This window comes from Echinococcus granulosus, assembly GCF_000524195.1.
Source record: "Echinococcus granulosus chromosome Unknown EG_S00006, whole genome shotgun sequence".
NCBI classification, from domain to species: Eukaryota; Metazoa; Platyhelminthes; class Cestoda; order Cyclophyllidea; family Taeniidae; genus Echinococcus; species Echinococcus granulosus.
In genome coordinates this window covers 558,174-576,314 of record NW_020170386.1, presented here as the reverse complement: position 1 = coordinate 576,314, position 18,141 = coordinate 558,174, and the positions used below count along the sequence as shown (strand labels likewise).

The window sequence follows — 18,141 nt, the reverse complement described above, 5'->3', positions numbered from 1 at the left end:
GGACCATGAGATTGCACAGCCACTGAACACCCTGGCTGACGGAGTAGGCGGCAGTTCGAGGTCCCTGACGGAAGATCTCTGCGACGATCATGGCTGGAATGGGACCCAAACCAACTGCAAAGCAAGCTAGGTAAATGTAGACCATGCTGACGGCCACAATGGCGAAGGGGGCCTGCTCCTCCTCGGGTTTGCTGCGTCCGATGGTGACTATAATGGATTGCGTGAGCAGACAGCAGCCGAGCAGCAGTGTAGGCCATAGCAGTAGGGTGCGACGACCCGCCCTTTCAAGCAGTGGCAGTGCGATGATGGTGAAGACCACGTTGAGGATGCCCAGGCCCACAACAAAGTACTGCATCTGGTCCTCTTTTACCTTAGCTGTCACCAGCATTGTCGATGAATTAGCAATCACCTAAGAGAAAAAAGACTCCTTTAAAATGCATATTCAATACTTTTTTTCGTTTAGAACAATCAACCTCTACATTTTTATGGAATGGTATGGTTGACTTAAGAGTTAAGTACAGGAATTTCGATATATATGCCAGCGGGAATTTCTAACAAATACTTTTCTACTTTTACCCATTTCTGGGTCCTGAACGCCAATTTTATTTTGAATAATTAGCTAACAATCCCGGTTGGTAGCTGTAATTCACCAGGCACTCTAATGCTGCGCTTCTCATAATCACTCTGTACTTCAAAGTATTTTGCCATTTCTCGAGATTCACATTATCATGGCTGCAGTTTACTGCTGATCACACCTTCTTTGTGAGTTGTAAAAATTAAGTTATGTTATCAGTAGATAAGTACGTCAAACCATCTAAGTGCGGCAAATGAAATATCTAGTTGTACTTAAATGGAAGATGCTATACTAAGAATGTGAAGGCTTTATTTTTCCATTGAAATAAATAAAGTAGTTGTTGCATGTTTAATCATTGAAAACTGAAGATTAATGCGAAGTGTACAATTATGCTGCTAAATAAAAAAAAGTAGCTCGTATAAAACCTACTGCATTGATGCCACAGAGTTGCTGGAGCACTTGGATAAGAATGGCTATAGCTGTGGCTTTTCTGTACTCCCGTTTTGTAAAGAGATAGGAAACTTTGAATTCGGGTTGCGATTTCGTCGCAGCTGCCTCATCATTCATATCTTTGACAAAGTCATTTGCATTCTCGGCGCCGGATACTTTCATATACGCTTCCTTTGCACGCTCCTCCTCCTTTTTAATCAAGAATAAGTAACGAGCGCTTTCAGGACACAGAGGTAGGAGAACAAGGCCAGTTACACAAGGAATTGCACCAATTAAGATGGCATAACCCCAACGGTCTTCTGTATTGAGTAGAAAGTCGAGCGTGACGACGTAAGAAAGGCAGATCCCAATTGTGACCGCCAGCTGGTGACACGCTCCAATCATGCCGCGAGTGCTTGTGGGTGCAATTTCCATGAGGTACATGGAGGCGACACCAATCGTCACCCCAGCGTTGAGACCGGAGATAAAGCGTCCGACTAATAGCACCACAGCATTTTTTATATTCACACAGATACCAGAGAGAATCGCACCAAGTAGACCAATTACGGTGTTCATATGAAGACTGTTTCTTCTGTCATCACAAACAATAACATCAAAGAAGATTTAAAAGGCAGAATTTTTATTAATAGGATGCCAAATTGTTAAGAAATTGAATGTTCACGCGAAAATACACGAGAAAGAAATGAGGTTTTCCTACCGTAGCAATTTCCAATAGTTATTTTTTACGCTTATTTATGACCATCCCTGATTTCAAACAATTACCAAAGTTTAAGTAAATTAACTAAAGCGAAGGTGATGAACACGAATTATTCGGTAAATCTTACCTTCCAAGTTTGTCAGCAAGAAAACCACAACTGAATGCTCCAATCGCTGCTCCGACTATGAACACCACGCTTACCAGAGCATATAACGTTTCCTTATCCAAAACTGACATCTTTTCCACCATAAATTGTTCTATATACTTTAATTTCAAGAAGAAAATTGGTGTAAATAGCTTGCAGTGAAATAATTGCACTACTTGAAGTATTGTAGTTTGCATCAACTGCATCCTCCCTAACTTTACCGGTACCGCTTATTGTAATTTACGCTTGAAAGGGAGAATAGCTTACTAATCATTTCCTGAGCATTAGTGTGTCAATTAAAAGTTAACAGGTCGTAATGACGGACAGCTGAACATTCTTAACGATTTTAGTTTTAACAGGGTTCACCTAGGTCAGTCTCAGTTACGTAAAAGCTTGTTATAACATATCTTTGACTACCGTGATCAAAGTGAGTCAAATTTAAAGCTAAAGAAATTCCAACTCACTTTTGCTGGCAAATTGACGATACCAAGATTATAGCCCATCATGAATGACGAGCTGACGCAGGTGACGAATGTTGCGAACACCAGGGTGCAAGTCACTGTCTAAAATGGATAGATAATTGCGTCAACATATGAAATAGTGGATTTCGGTTGGCAGTAGCTGAGGCCTACCATCCTGTCGACCGTGCCCCAGGCGGTTGCGTCAAATGTCAAGCCTACCGAATTTCAAACATGGCGATCGATAATCCCACCGCCCAATCGATATGATACGCGGCTGCTGCGAGCGGGCTGCAACGCCCACTGTCAGCGGCGCGGCAATCAACTGCATGGTATGCAGCGTTTGGACATTCGATGCGATGCCCATTTAACTGACGCTAATTCCACATTAGGACAGCCATTCCCCCATCCTTTTTAGCGCAACTGCCCTAGTTCGCAACGCCCCTCTCTCTCGGCAGGGCATTGCGCTTCGAGTAACGGACAATTTGGCCATCATAACCTATGTCACGGTCTCTACTATAGGATCTTCAATGCGAGCTGCTCGCATTTGTCAGTCACACTCATTCGGATTTGTTTTAATGTCTTTAGTTAGCTGTGATTAAACACTCAAGACTAGGATCTCAAAATTGTGATGTGCTCCCAATGCAGGAGATATGTTAAATAAGGAAATTTTTGAAAATCCATGATTTATGAGCTCTTTCAGCTGTATGTCCACACCACCGCAGTGCTTTCAAAACTACCAACCTTGATCTAAACAGAAATGCACCACAAAGCAACACCTTTGTTAACGATTAGGATGTTTCCAATTAAGTGGCATGCATGTTCAAGTAGATGCCAATTGTACATTATTGGCCGAATATCGGTTACTTTCAACGCATTACACCTGTGCCTTGCCCTCAATAACATCTGAATATGCAGATGGGGTTATGGTGATGTTCCACCCTCGCTTGTCCATCCACCTCCGTTCTATGTGTATGCCCCTTTGGCTCTAATAGGTGGGAAATATGAATACTGTTTCTGTCGCCATTTTAAACAGCCTTCAAATAGAAAACCCACGACCCATCAATTTCAACGTTTGCGGTGATATCTGGTGGTAAAGCATGCTTGAACATGAGTTCCGGCTTCAGATTTTAGGAGTTGTATGTAAATAACGTGCATTTGTATGTCTCGTTTAGTTTGAACTCACAGAAACGCAAGCCATTTTTTGGCTTATGTAGTCGCATTAGTGAGAAATGGGTAATTCACCTTTATGGAAGCCTCGCAACTACATATTTATTGTCTTGGATCTTAGCGTAGTTGGAATTGTAGTCCTACTCCGCCTTATCTTAATGATCCCATGGGACAAAGTAATGGAGCTCTGAATATTGACTTCTTTACGCATAAACTACCTTGAATGCCTCACACGCCCATTTTTGGTGCTCATAGAGTTGGCAACACTTTTCGGGATCATTTACGAGTTGATCTGCCGAAATGCTAAGTTAACGTCGCACTTGCTTTTATTTAATGACTCCGATTTCCCAGAACCAAGCTTGGTTAGACTGCTGCTTACAGAGTACGAGAGTTAATCAAATGCTTGGGTTTAGTTTGAGCGCTAAACTTTGTTATTTGGTCGACTTCATACGCCACCAACTGAATCCACAAGATATCCGAATGCAGCATTGCTGACACGCTTGTATCTCAAGGAATCACACAAGCTGCATTAAGTGATGATTTGAAAATTCATGGTTAGACACGATGGCTCGGTCGAATTTCTGCTCACTCGGGCACAGGACTATGCAGGAATCCCGAAATTCTAGAAAAATACCTGCAAGACTTGGGTACCCACCCTCCCACACCCCATCCATTGGACATACTTTTGTTGAAAAGATGTTGTGGGATAAAGGATTCCTTCTGAGAACAGCTGCATCGGCAAAATACCACTACATCGAGCAAGGTGGCGTGTCAACCTCTGTGCCTCTTGCAAGTACTCAATGTGGCCATGCCTGCCATAGGGTTGTTGCTGAAGCGCAAATCACCTCTTTAACACAGTATTAGTGAAATGGGTGGTTCCGTTGTTTACATGCCCACTTCAGAAAAAGTTGGATAGTTAAATTTATAGCTAGTTTTATATTACTCAAACAGTAACCTTTAATACTGAGATTCATTAGGATTAAATAAGGTTCTTTTAATGATGAGAGGAGATGTTGTTATAAATGCTTTCATAGAAAGTACCATCGGAGTTTCAGACTGACGCACTTCTTTCAGTTTAACTGAATCCCAAAAATAGGGCAAAACATTGTAGTAAGCGGCTACTTTTCCGCTACAACTACATCTAAATGAATTGCTGGGAGACCTTGTGCAGAAATGAAGAAAATGCAGCGTCATACTAACTTGACGACTAAATTTACCCATGTGCGTAGACTGGATAGTAGCTCCCAGGTTATTGCATAATACATGGCTTTTTCAGCATTCTGTTTCTGCAACCATCGAAGTGAACGCCTCTGCTATGCCAGCCAAGGCGCATCAAATAGGCATAATAAGTGAAACGTCCACTCCATCGGATGATTCGAGGAATTGGGAAGAGAAACCATTTCCCACTCAGCTTTATCCTCTGGCCAGGTCCCTTAAACTATTACAGCATTTGATGGCGATCACATCTGGTTAATTTGCATGTAAGACTTTTTCAAAGCAGTGATCTTCCTATTGTAGCACTTTCCTCAAAGACAACTACACATTCAAAATATTACTTATTTTCGGTTCTTCAATTAGAAATCACAAGTAATGGTGTTAGGCTTGCAGTTGAGGTGTTTAACGGAGTTAGACTTTTCCCTTTGATTCAAGGATATCATTTACCTGATGGATGGCATTATTCAAACAATGGATACTAAGTTTCTGCTTCGAATTGATAAATCACGGTTGGGAAGCTTTTCATTGAGTTTCTGATCGTCAAGTCAACTAATTTCCTCCCGTAGTTGACACCTTACCTTGAGTCTGACGGTTTGGATACGCTTATTTTCCCTTGCTGTCCTATAGGAAACATTCAGGTAGGTGCAAGTGGTCCCCCTTCCCGAAACCTTCCCCATGACTTTTGTGTGTCAGTCAGCTCTCAGGATTTCACTGGCGAGAAACTGGCAAGGTCCTCTGGTCCGCATTGACGCTTGAATGTTTTTGGAGGTACTTTAAGGGCAGCGAAATTTGAATCCACCGTCAGAAGGAAGGTGACATACCGTTGTTTTGTGATAGCTTACGCAATAGATGTTTACCACTGCCGACGCTAACGAAGTGTAACAGAGCCAACCATTCATACACACTGCCGCACATCGTGGCAAGAGATGCAACTGTGCCAAGGCAGTCGTCCAAAGTTGCTGGCAGCGTTACTGTTTACTCCCTCCTCTCAATTCTTAGTAACACTCGTCCGGTAAAAGGGGTTTCAGATAAGTGTTCCCACCTGCTACCTTCACTATAGCAATTAGATTTGCCACCATTGTCTGTGATGTTGACCACAACTTTTGGATGCGTACAAACGAGAACTCCTTAAAATCGGTTCCTACAACCTTTTCGAACAAAGTAAGCTGGTTAATAGCCACAATTATATCCACATTTGCTCATCTTTCGAATATTTTATTATTATCAGTATTGTTATAGGAAAAAGGCGCAAAAAACTGCTCATGGATGTTGTGCGACTCTAGACAGTTTCAAAACGGTTAACAACCAGGCTGAACTCTGATGGGTACGGCAAAGCTAGATAGCAGCATCAGTATCACTTAATGCCATCCCCAGACCAAGGGCACAAGCAGGCACTCTTATGAACAATCACTAGAACTCACGCCAACGCACACCACTTGAGGAGGGGTACGACATTTGTTCGACTTCAACCAACTATTTCCAAGAAGTTTTCTTGTGCGGCTGCAGACGTTTTCGTCGCTTGTCGGCTTACTCCGTGTATGTAAAACAATTATATCGTCAGACTGCTGATTGTAACTAACGCCAAACGTGACAGGTACAGGTACTTCGCGTAATCCGCGCTAGACAAATCGGACCCGCCACACGAATGAATATGACCTCATAGATAGATAGCACAGCATTTCTCAGCATCAACCCACCGCTGTGAGAGGATTCCACGCAACGAATATCCTCGCTTTCTTGCAAAGGCAGACTAGATTCAGACGGAAAAGTAAATTGCATCTACTGAAAAACCACGAAACAAGTAAAAGAACCACCCGAGTAATTTCCCCAAACATCCACTTAACAGTGAAACAAGTACGTGGAGTAAAGGCAACAAGCTAACAGTAGGTACAGCTCCGTCTCAATGTTTGTAAATGCAACTTAGCCCACACGCTTTATCAAAAGGCATGCGTGGGAGAGAAAGAAAGAACACAACCATCGAGAGTGATCGATACATACTAAACCAGACTCCATTCAGAGTATTTTTGAACGCTGTTACGTTAAAGGGTGAGCGTGAAATGGAAAGCGCCAGAATGAAAATGCGTTTTGAGGGAAGGGGAGGAAAAAGAAAACAGTGCGCTCAGATAAGAAACAGCTAATGATCAAGATTCCGTGATAACCGAGACGCCCCCAATATCTGCCTGTGGAGTTTGATTCCGGTTTCCTCCCTTACCACGTCGGCCACCGCCACCATGTCTGGAGCCCAGACGAGGGATGGTTTCGGACTGTAGAATTGACTCTTCTACGAAAATGACATAAAGTAGTTCAGTAAATTCCAAGTAAATTAATTTCATAAAGAAGAAAAGCCTCTGGGTGACGGAGCGGTAAAGCACAAAAGTGGTAGACTATATCGGAAAAATTAATAATGACAAGTACTAGACTTACCTGGTCTGGGTGCAGGTGGAGGTAGTGATTCCTGTCGAGGCTGTGAGGAGGGTTCATCACTGCCCCCACCACCCCGAGATAGCGGAAGTTGGTTCCTGCGACGACGGTGAGTCGATCGACGGAAGTTGCGATATGAAGTTGAATCCGAGTGTTCAGTGCCCGTGTCCGTCACTCTTCCACTCCTAAAGCAACCGCCAGCATCACCATTGAAAGTAGTCGCGGTGGTCATTCCATTATCAGTCGCTTGGCCACTGTCCATCTGATGGAAGCGGAAAGTTCGTTCACCTTTGGCGCTATCCGATTTACTAATAGGCGAAGATGAAAATGTAGCAACTAAAAAGGTAGAGCATGCACTGCAAAAATAACCTGGTTCCGCATGAAATGCTTTTGATATCGCATGATCCAACCCCGTTTATAAAATTTCAAAGTGCATATTTCGGGGCATCAAACGGCAGAGTACGAGGCAGTTTACCTTGAAGGATCGCGCTTCTTGTAGCGGTTTCCCTCGCCATTGTAAAAACGACTGCATTCATGTGGAGTAATTTTCGCCTGAAGCTGGTCAATTTCCTTTAGATTATCGGTAATGAAATTTATCAATATTTTGGCGTCACTTATCGCCGACCGGGTACCAGTGAAGGCGAAAGGCACACAATTTGGTACAGTCACCTCGTTAGCGGCTTGGACACGAATTCTGGCTAACCCGACTCGGTCCACCAAAGCTTGAATTTGATGATTCTTTTGTCCGACAATACGGGCCACGTACTGCTGTGGAACTTGCATGGCCTCAGTGGCGTACTCCAATAACTTTTTAGCGTTCTCGACTGCCTCTTTGGTCTAAGTGGATAAAAATATCACCTTGGTTTAAATGAAACACCATATTGCGACTTGTGGACGGCGAAATAATCTCTTTTAAATAAACCAATGAATATAAACGTCAACTAGGTGTTAGTCAAAAAGCTAAAAAAACGAATTGAGAGTAAATCCTCGATTCAGTTACCTTCCCGGTGACCTTAAATGTGCAGGTATCAGGATTGAGGATAACACTAACAATCCCATCGACCGATCGGGCACGGCGAATGTTAGCTCCGCCCGCACCAATAGAATGACCAACAAGATCTTTTTCAACAGAAAATTCTGCACAAATAAATTCATCGCTCTAAATACAAAAAGGAGGCTTGCGAAATACTTTAAAATAGATAATGGTACATGGAGAGCGGATAAATCGTGCCGTGATAGACACTCATGACGCAAAAAAACAGAATCGTGAAAAAATAAATAAACTAGGAAAAGTGGCCCACCTTAACAGAATTTACTTCCTTAAGACGACGCGAAAGCTCACTAATTTGGTGAAGTATGCAGTGCTTCTGCCTGAGCATTCTAATTACATCATTGTCTATTGTTTCCGCCTTGAGCTTCGTCTCTGGTGATGTGCAAACAACAAGAAATTTGGTCACCGATCCTTCGGAGATGTTAGTATTTGAAAACTGAAGGGGAAGTTTCATGTCTTCCCTAACTTGGCAAAACAGCATCGATTGCCCACAGGCACGAACGATATGTTCAATATTTGATGCCTCTTTGAAACTAAAGGGCAAACCATTCGTTAAAAAAAGTGGCTAAAACACAGCAAATAGCATATAAATCTGGTAATATCGCCACAAATATAGTAGTAATAGGGCATAAAAATGCGGAAAGGACATCTAAATATCTACAACCTCAAGATAAAGATAAGAAACTTACAGTCCAACTAACTCCTGTGGGACATTAAAAATATGGTATAAAAAATCCGACTCAGAAAGTAGTTGTTCTGAATTTCTGTGTCTAATCTGGTTGATCTCAACCACATTTTCGAGGTGTGGTTTGGGAAAAGCCCTAGATACTTCAGAAGCTTCCCCGCACGCACAAAATTCAACGATAGCGAAGTCACCACGTCGTTTTGTAATACGGGCAGGCCACCAGGAAGGTGGAAGAGCTTCATTAAGTTCATTTGTGGCGGATTTCCCGGCCAAAACCTCGACACAATCACCAACTGAGACATCGGGCCCTTTGGCATCACAAACAACACAGATTGGTGGTTTCCGTAAACAAGCAGGTAGAACAGTGATATCGCCAGGGAATCCAGGAAATTCCTCGACAAATCGGAACACAAAACTGTCGGGAGCTTTGTAATCAACGATATAACCCTTAATCAAAGAAGCAAAGAAGAATTATATTAGGTTATATTTACAGGGTAGGCTTCGCCAAAACTTCCAATCAATTCAACGGGAATAGAGCAATTCATAATTACAAGAAGCACAAAACAACGTGACGCCCAAAAGCATCCGAACAAACGAGATATATATTAAGTACATTCAAACAAATGCATTTGTTACAACATGGTTACAAATAAAATTAATAAAATATTATAACAATAAAATTTTGTAAGGTTTTAAGGTAGGCAAAAGCATTACAAAACAGCCTTTAATATAAAAGGGTCTCTTTAGAATTGTAACGACTCTTTTAAATGCATAGCAAAGTATATCCTTACCCAAAAAAAATAAACAAACAAATTTTAAATTTCTAGCGTAGGTTCTTTTCTAGCCTCAAGTGTACTAAAATTTCTAAGAATCACAAAATGCATGCTGCATGTCACAATATATATGCCTATTTCACAGTGCACCTAGAAAGTTCAACGTGGCATTGGTGTATTTAAAATGCATCAAGCTAAACGTTGCTAATGATAGTTGCCAATTTTGATAAAACACAATGCATTAAATAAATCTTTTAAAGTAAAACTTTCTAATTTTGTAGTTTAAAAGACCGAATTTAAATTTTTAAGCATCCGCATATTTAATATAACCTCTATCGTTTTACTTTACCTAATTAACAACCAAAGGTCACTTCTCCTTAACTGCTAACGTGCTCTCTGGATGGTGTGTTCTGTTTTGCTATCATTGACTTTTAGGTTGACTTTAATCCTTCGTTTCAGTTCGATGCAGGGGTAATGTTCGATTCACTTATTTTGCTTAGGATTTTTTGTCCCCATCCACTGTCTTGACGGAGCCGGCGTTGAATTTGTTTCAAACTAACTTCGAAGTTGACAAATTAATTGACGAATTTCGCGCTAAAAACTCTGCTGAGCTTTCGGATTTTTCAAGTGAAGGATTTGACGTTGAAGAATCTTCATGTCGCGTAGAGTGCAGTGATTTCGGTATATCCACTTTTTTTTTCATGGACTAGGTTCCCTACGTAATAAATATAAAAGTAAAGGCAATAAACGTAATGATTCAGAAGATAACGCCTTTGAAGAGCACTATGAATTCACCCAATCTGTGATGGAGTATGCTGAAGTTGAGTCGTTTCTCTCGTTTAAACTCTCTAAACCCCTCTTGAAGTCTCTTACCGCGATGAAAATCTTTAAGCCGACGCCTATACAGTGTGCGTGCATCCCCTTAGGATTGCTTAATCGTGACATTTGTGCTTGTGCACAAACCGGTTCGGGGAAAACTTTGGCTTTTTTGCTTCCTGTTGTTGAGCGGATGGTATTCGCGCCAATTGCTTCCCGTAGCACTACGAAGGCTCTTATTATAAGTCCAACTCGTGAATTGGCTGTTCAGATTTTCAAAGTGGCTGAACATCTGGTTAAGCATTGTCCACGACTGAAGATTCAGCTGGCAGCAGGTGGACTGGACTTATCTTCGCAGGAAGTCAATTTACGCAGGAATCCTGATATTGTTGTGGCAACTCCAGGTCGGCTTATAGACCATCTCTCCAACGCGCCGAGTTTCACACTGAGTGGGATCGAATATTTGGTTTTAGATGAGGCTGATAAGTAAGTGAAAAGTTGTGTACGCTATTATTTTAGGCTTCTTGATGAATATTTTACCGAACAAATAAAGGAAATTGTCCGACATTGCAGTTCTCACCGGCAGACCCTGCTGTTCTCAGCAACGATGACTGAAACGGTGACTTTTGATTGCCCAGTTTTCATGAAGTTGGAGTTCCTTTTTATTCTAACATGCCCAGTTTTGAACAAGATTTTCACTTCTATGCTTATATTTTCGTACTTCTCTTTATTTCGGCAGGTGCGCGAGTTGGCGACGGTGTCACTGAAAAATCCCGTGCGTATTTTTCTCAACCAGTCCACAGCAGTGGCCAACCGGCTAGAACAGGAGTTTGTACGTATTCGGCCACACCGTGAGGGAGATCGAGACGCTATTTTGGCGGCATTGCTGGTGCGCTCCTTTCCGTGCCGCACCATTGTCTTCCTACCCACCAAGAAGGACTGCCATCGCATCCATATCCTCCTTGGATTAATAGGCGTTAAGTGTGCTGAGCTGCATGGGGACATGAACCAGGCACAACGCTTGGAGGCCCTGCGACGTTTCACTGATGCCGAAGCCCTGAAGTTAGAGGCCATGAACAAGGCAGCCATGGAGACTTCTAACGTTCAGAAATGCCCTCTGCCCCCTCCTGCTGATGTTCTTCTGGCCACTGACTTGGCTGCTCGTGGTCTGGACATTCCAGGCGTTCAGGCTGTAAGTGTTTACCTTCCCCATCAGTGCTTTCCATCAATCAGATCTGCTTCGTAAAAATTTTGGTTCGCTTCCTCTATCTTTGTGCTATTTTCATTAATCATGATGTTTTTAAAAATCCATGCAGATCTTTTCGTTTTTTTATTTGTAGTTCAAAGCTAGTTCTTAAATACTTCGGTGGAAGCCGGTAAAGTTGCACAACCTACTTATTTGTATGCTACGTGAAGTTGCCTTGACGGTTTAAACTTTTCCACTTATTAACAGAGGAAGCCTGAGTTTAGTTAGGCATCGGCCAGGACTTAAATTAGATGAGATTACTGACGGTGGTCTGCGATTCTTACTGGCTTGAAGTACGTCAATCTCACTTATTCTTAGCAAAATCCATGTTTTAACTACTTTTCCACAGCTTAAGATTTTTATTAAATTTACAAGTGATTAGCTTTCCAACGGTTGTTTTTTTTGCATTTCTCATTAAGGTTGTAAACTACAAACTTCCGAACACTATCAAGTCCTATGTGCATCGCGTTGGCCGAACTGCTCGTGCTTCCAACTCGGGTCGGTGAGTATCCATTCCCATTACCAATGGTGACATTGCTCCTGCATCGCTTGAACCGTCGTTCACGCTTTAATTGAATACTAGTAGTAGCACGTTCACTAACAATTGCTGATGTACATCTGGAAATGAGAACTACAGATATGGTAAGGTATTTCCTTCGATTATTTGATTTAATGTTTAACATTGTATTTTAATATAAACCTTTTGATTTTCTTATCAATTGATTAGTGAATTTTTTACCTTCGTGATCACGTTTAAGTTAGGCGTTGTATATTATCTGCTCATCGCAGATGGATTTGCCTCACCTTGTGCTTTGGATCACGCTTTTTGTAAGCACTATCATTTCCCTAACTTCGAAGCGTAACAAATATGATGAATTTTCCCAATTTTTTTTCGACTGTCATTCATAGAAACCGAGAACTTAAATCTTCAAATTAATTCAAGGCAAACAACACAGTTGTCCAAATGCAAATTCTTGCTACGGTTCCGAAAATCATAAGCCAGTGGATATAAGGTGCTCTTATGTGTGTAGCAACTTTTCCACCATTCCTTTTAGTGCTGTGTCTTTGGCTGGTGAATCGGACAGAAAGTTGCTCAAAGAAATAGTTAAGGACGCTCCCTGTCCTGTTAAAGCGCGCGTTATACCACAAGGTAAGCGCTAAAGCTGTGCAAGTACATATCTGGAACCATAGTATCTGCATTTCCTTTAGAATTGTTTCTTATTAGTGCTACACGCAACTATTTCACATCACCTAGTACTTGATCTTTTGTGATTTCAACTATAGCAATTGTTGAAGACTCTTAAGTGACCGTCGGTTTCGGCATTTCATCTGATTTTGTCTATCAGAATTATTTTTCGTTCAATTTAGGAAATATCTAAGCAATATCAAGTGCTTTTTGCTTTAAAAATGTCCTTCTACTTTTATTACATACTGATAAGTCAATTGTATAATGAATAATGAGGTTTGGATTTATTAATTGCAATTCATTTAGTAACTGTCAATTTGACCCCATTTCTATGTGGTGCATCCAGACCTTCGTGATAAGTGTTAGTTTCTTTCAAAAGGTTTGTGTCGAGAGTTTCACTGTATTCCTGTATATTACCTCAAAAACTGGTGTACACAAAAAGCTCCCTTATGAGATATGGTAAAACAAATCTCGGTGTGCTGCATTGGAAATGCACAGATGCAATCTGTTCGCGGCTCCATATGATTTTCACCTGCGCTTAGCACCATTTTGCAGGCTGACTTTTGTGTCTTAGTATGTGCTCATTAGGCGTGTTCAGCTTCTTAACCTAATGGTGGTACTGCCTGTGTCAGTGGCAGATGCTCTCTGTGAATTTTTTGTGGCTAATTTATTAATAATTTTGATCCGGATGGTTCCTTAAAGATGGGACTAGGTTTTTTTTGCTTCTATCATCAGGCTTATATCTCGTTGGGGAAGAATTACAGTGTGTGTATAAACTATTGAGATGGTTGCTCCAATGAACGGGATATTGTAAGAGGCTTGCTGAAGGTGCTTGTCTGTTGTCATTAGAAAAAAGCTTTTAGTTTCCTTGTACAATACAACCAATATTTAGTCATGGTAAGTGTATTAACTGTGATACAAACAGGTTGCAATACCGTTAACCTAGTATGACGTTAAAACATGTGAGAAGAGGAAACAGACATCTGCAATGATTGACTATTGCGAGCCTCCTGGTACTACGCCTCTTCACCTTCATGCAAGTGGTTTTGCGCTATCTGTTGGCACTACCCTCTCCCCCCATGCAAAATTAAGCCTACAAGTTATCGGAACGAGGCTAATTACATCGGTTTCTCTTGTTTGGGCACTCAGTGTTTACGTGGGCTTCAGTCACATCGACTTGCCTGGCTTTACTCGTTTGCTCCAGAAAACCGCACCGCTGTGCTGTTTCTCGTTAGATTGAACCATATACATGGCAGGTTATTTTCTGCTGATTGTGAACGCCCTTGGCTGTAACGCCACTTCGTAATGCACTGAGTGAAAATGTTTGTGACAATGCAAAATTCTCAACGACTCACGCTTATCACAAGGCCACTTTGGAACATAGTATGTTTGGATCGATCAATCTAGCTGATTTGTTAGATCAGTAGTAAACATCAAGCTCACTTATTCAGTCTGAGCACTATTTTTAAGGCTTTCCTGTGAATCTCGAACTGCAGGTAAACCATCATTACTTATGTTAGAGGTTTACGTGTAAAATACGTAGGGCAGATTGATGGTCTACTTCCATATTTAAATGATCAGCAGCTGTTCTGTGTATTGTCGTTATTGGTCCCTACTAATAGCCTTTTTTAAGTCGACAAATCGCTCTGTGGTGGTGGTGCTTTCACCATCTGTACCTGACCTTAATGTTAAATTCTTGTAGAATGACCTTCGAAGACGCCTAGGACAACAATTTGAGATATATTTCTAGCCACTTAGCCGAAGTTTTCTGCAGCTATATAACTCACTCCACACTTTTTGGCCTTCCCCACTTTTCACAAACCGACGTTTCAGCACTTACTTTCCGTTTTTGAATGTGGAAGCTTTTCAAAGGATATGATGTTTCACAACAATGGATAAATCTGTATTTTTGGACCGAATCAAGCATAGTTTGAGCCCCCCTATACAGGAGCTTCGGACACTATAAGATCAGGTATTTGGGGTGCAAAATACCCGGCGGCGGACCTTCGGTTTCTGGTTAATCAGGTATTGGCACGTAGGTTTCAGCAAAGTGAAGTTCTTTTCTGAGAGAGGGATCTCATGCTACCTTGCAGAAGTTATCGCCCGTTTTAAGGCCCGCATAGACAAGGTAAAGCCGTTCATGGAGGAAATTTTGGCTACGGAATTGGAGGAGCGTGAGCTGAATGCGGCACAGGCGCAGCTGGCGAAGGCGGAGAGTCTGGCGCTGCGTGACGGTGCGGAGGCGTCCGTCACCAGACCAAAGCGGGTCAACTGGTTCTCAGAGAAACGCGATGCGAAGAGAGGTAGGTCTCGGGCCCTGTTTTGCCGCCTCTTTTGTCACGCTATTGATTATTTGCAAAGTCTCGTCCCGTTTTACCGTTGCAACTCCCCACATGCTCTCTCAGCACATAATGCAAGCGTTGTGGGTATTTAGGAACTGCGAAAATCTACTTTAACAAGTTTTTGTACAACCCTTTCAATTCTCTCTTTCCCAGCAAAACGAACCAAAGGAGGTAACAAGAAGGGGCCCAACAAACGGCATCGCAAGGAGTGACCTGTCACCTCAAGTAGTGATTATCGCACAGCTGGCATACCCTACCGCCTCATGTATAAGCAATGTTTAAATATGGGACTTGACGTACTCTCTACTTTGGGGGATACCGATCTAAACTGATTACTACACCTGGTTGTTTAGCTGTGGATACATTCGACTGAGATAAATCTTAAATGTAGGCAGTTTCTCGGTTACTGTTTCATACGACTTTAATTTTGGTTGGTAAATACCAGTGATAATCCAATTTGAGAAGTTTGTAGGAAACAAAGCAGTGATATTTAAAAAAAAGGGAAGTTCATATCATGAGGGTCAGGGGAGAATCTTTTCTACAAAAGGCTGCAAAATACACGTGTCTGAGGTCTGGGGCCACCGGAATTCTGCACTTTCAAACAGCTCGTCTGGGAGCTCGTGGCGTTCGTAGAAGCTGGCTTGAGTGCCGTGTCGCAGGACCGACTGACTGGCGATCCAGACGGATCGACGTAGCTTCTCCACGATCGTGATCTCGGGGTATCGGGCCATGTAGAAAGCTAGAGAGCCAGCAAAGCAATCGCCGGCCGCAGTGGTGTCGACCACCTTCGAGTAGACTGGACAGCGAATGTGAAAGATAGCCTTGTCACTGGTTATCAAGTCCGACTTCAGCATAGTTACGTCGTCGGCGCGAGTAGAGTCGCCCTCACATTTGGGCAGCAGACCGACCACTCCATTGGCGCCAAGGGTGACCAAAGGGTAGGTTACACCGGCCTCTTCCAGATGCAAGAGCCACTCCAGGGCCGACTCAGCAATCTGAAAGGAGCTTTTCCCCACAAAATCAGGGACGGGAATGCCTGTAAGGACTGCCGCCTCAGTTTCGTTGGGGCAGACCATCGTCGACGCTTCCATAAAACGTTTCAGTAAAGGAAGAAAAGGCGAACCAGGATTTGGAGCGGGAGCAGGGTCCAATATTGTAACGAGACCGCGCTTCTTTGCTTGTTCTAGTGCATAAAGCGTTGCCTCGGCATTCGACTTAAAATTTGAAGGAACAGTGTCACTACCATCATGTTTGTGTGCAATGACGTTTACCCCTCAGAGGGGGACTCACCTCGAACTGGCATCCCATCACTTTTTTGCTAACGAGTCCCTTACTATGTGCCTCCTCAACGTCATCAACTGAGATTTCCTCATTGGCCCCAGGAATTACCACAATGTTGTTGTTTCCGTAATCCCGCTCCACAGTAATAACCGCCACGCCACTATTAGCAGTATGACTTATTTTTATGGTGTCTTTTGAAAACAACAATTTCACGTCAGCAACGCTGCTAGTACATTATCTGTCCAATCAACAAAGTGATATACCTGTATAAACATGGTCAAACTCAGCCACCTACCTGTCTCTACACCGACTCTTTTCAGGTATTCAATATAGTCTCTTCCAAAGTAATCATCACCTACCTTTAATGGGGCATGAGGAGCAATTTGGTACATACTCGTGAAACAAGGGAGGTTTTGGCACCAAGCTTTCTCGCTGCAACACACTGGTTGGCCCCCTTACCTCCAAATCCAATCGCGAACTTTGCTCCAACTATTGTCTCACCAGGAATGGGGAATTTATCTGTGTAGCTTGATAAAAGGATGACATTGTCTCTTTAGGCTTACCACATAAGATCCGTGTTAATTGACCCAACAATCGTGACTTCCATCATATGTATCTGTCTGAAAAATGAAACAGCCGTGGGTTCACTCAAGTGTCCTTAAGGACGTTGGCACCACGCTACCACATGGACTTCAAAAAACAGTTGGACTGCAGATGTCCAGTGGCAAATCGTCTACCAAATGCTACTAATGACAGTGAGGCACTGCATGTGCAAGGTAAGACTCGCAGAGATAGCCGGAAGGGATAACAAATAAACGGTTTATTCTGTCGCCTACTGAGATGGGGGATGCCCATAAGAAACTTAAGTAACTGTAGCTCAAGGCATATTACAACTGTGGTAATGCCAGATGTCGAAGAGCAGTGAAAAAAGGTGTTGTACACTTAAAGACTGACCAGAAAATTGCTCTGGTTAGAAAAAGGAAATCCGAAATGGACTCAACTAAAGTAGGCCAGGAAGCTCACAACCCACGCGGCCACTGAAAGTGAAACCAACCTATTAGATGAAAAAAAACTATAGCAGAAGCTTGAACGAAACCACCGCATGTGAAGTGTAGGTTTCCTAATAAACTATAAAAAGGTGTAATTATTGCGCATGGGTAAGCAAGTTTTTACGATCGAGAATATCACGGTGTAAATTTAAAAGTTTTAAAAATTCTCGTCATGTCGTTCGAGAGTGCAAAACTCAGTAGATTTGATAGATTCCTGTTATTTGGAATCAGAAAATGAGGTTCATGTTACATTTGTGGCCCGATCAAAGGATTTTCTAAACAAGTGATTGGTTTCTCAATGTTATAACGGAATTTTATCGCATCTGATTGGTTTTTAGCGCAGCTAATGCCTTACAACAATGGAGGGAAAGCTGTGAAAAATTTTGAAATCATGCAGTATAATAATCCGTAAAAAGCGTATCAAATACACTGGCAGTACCACTTTAATTCATACTCGATTAATACTAAAAATCGCGACCTCTGCTTGCACAATTTTCCAAATATTCACTGCCTGGGTTTTGTTTTAAATTTATCGATCTTAACAATTGCTCACTGCATCCTTGTTTTAAAATACGTTTGTGG

At 42.2% G+C, this 18,141-nt stretch overlaps 4 protein-coding genes across 4 annotated transcripts in view; 1 reads left to right on the top strand and 3 right to left on the bottom strand. All coding sequences in view use genetic code 11, as the record gives it.

Moving 5' to 3' along the window:
* EGR_01566 (Solute carrier family 2, facilitated glucose transporter member 3) overlaps positions 1 to 3,525 on the bottom strand; it is a gene marked incomplete at both ends in the record, with an annotated part of 4,309 nt that extends 784 nt beyond the window's left edge. The window contains 5 exons of the mRNA XM_024490815.1: positions 5 to 409; positions 1,004 to 1,595; positions 1,849 to 1,985; positions 2,331 to 2,429; positions 3,511 to 3,525. Coding sequence (XP_024354680.1) covers positions 5 to 409; positions 1,004 to 1,595; positions 1,849 to 1,985; positions 2,331 to 2,429; positions 3,511 to 3,525 — 1,248 coding nt within the window. The remainder of the gene's footprint in view (positions 1 to 4; positions 410 to 1,003; positions 1,596 to 1,848; positions 1,986 to 2,330; positions 2,430 to 3,510) is intronic.
* A 2,759-nt stretch (positions 3,526 to 6,284) lies between these two features.
* On the bottom strand, positions 6,285 to 9,411 carry EGR_01565 (Fragile X mental retardation syndrome-related protein 2; the record flags this gene model as incomplete). The annotated part of the gene is made up of 8 exons (XM_024490814.1): positions 6,285 to 6,488; positions 6,869 to 6,990; positions 7,134 to 7,438; positions 7,606 to 7,967; positions 8,131 to 8,289; positions 8,432 to 8,714; positions 8,871 to 9,313; positions 9,358 to 9,411. The coding sequence occupies 8 exons, from the start codon at positions 9,409 to 9,411 to the stop codon at positions 6,285 to 6,287; spliced, it is 1,932 nt and encodes a 643-aa protein (XP_024354679.1).
* A 222-nt stretch (positions 9,412 to 9,633) lies between these two features.
* EGR_01564 (putative ATP-dependent RNA helicase DDX27) lies at positions 9,634 to 15,441 on the top strand (the record flags this gene model as incomplete). Its single annotated transcript, XM_024490813.1, has 10 exons — positions 9,634 to 9,645; positions 10,075 to 10,110; positions 10,140 to 10,320; positions 10,350 to 10,941; positions 10,975 to 11,074; positions 11,195 to 11,647; positions 12,121 to 12,203; positions 12,757 to 12,851; positions 14,981 to 15,190; positions 15,383 to 15,441. The coding sequence occupies 10 exons, from the start codon at positions 9,634 to 9,636 to the stop codon at positions 15,439 to 15,441; spliced, it is 1,821 nt and encodes a 606-aa protein (XP_024354678.1).
* Positions 15,442 to 15,750: 309 nt separating this feature from the next.
* Positions 15,751 to 17,120, bottom strand: EGR_01563 (Ribokinase; the record flags this gene model as incomplete). The annotated part of the gene is made up of 5 exons (XM_024490812.1): positions 15,751 to 16,443; positions 16,520 to 16,701; positions 16,806 to 16,869; positions 16,905 to 17,037; positions 17,074 to 17,120. 5 exons carry the CDS (start codon positions 17,118 to 17,120, stop codon positions 15,751 to 15,753), a joined length of 1,119 nt encoding a protein of 372 aa, XP_024354677.1.
* Between the last annotated feature and the right edge of the window lie 1,021 nt (positions 17,121 to 18,141).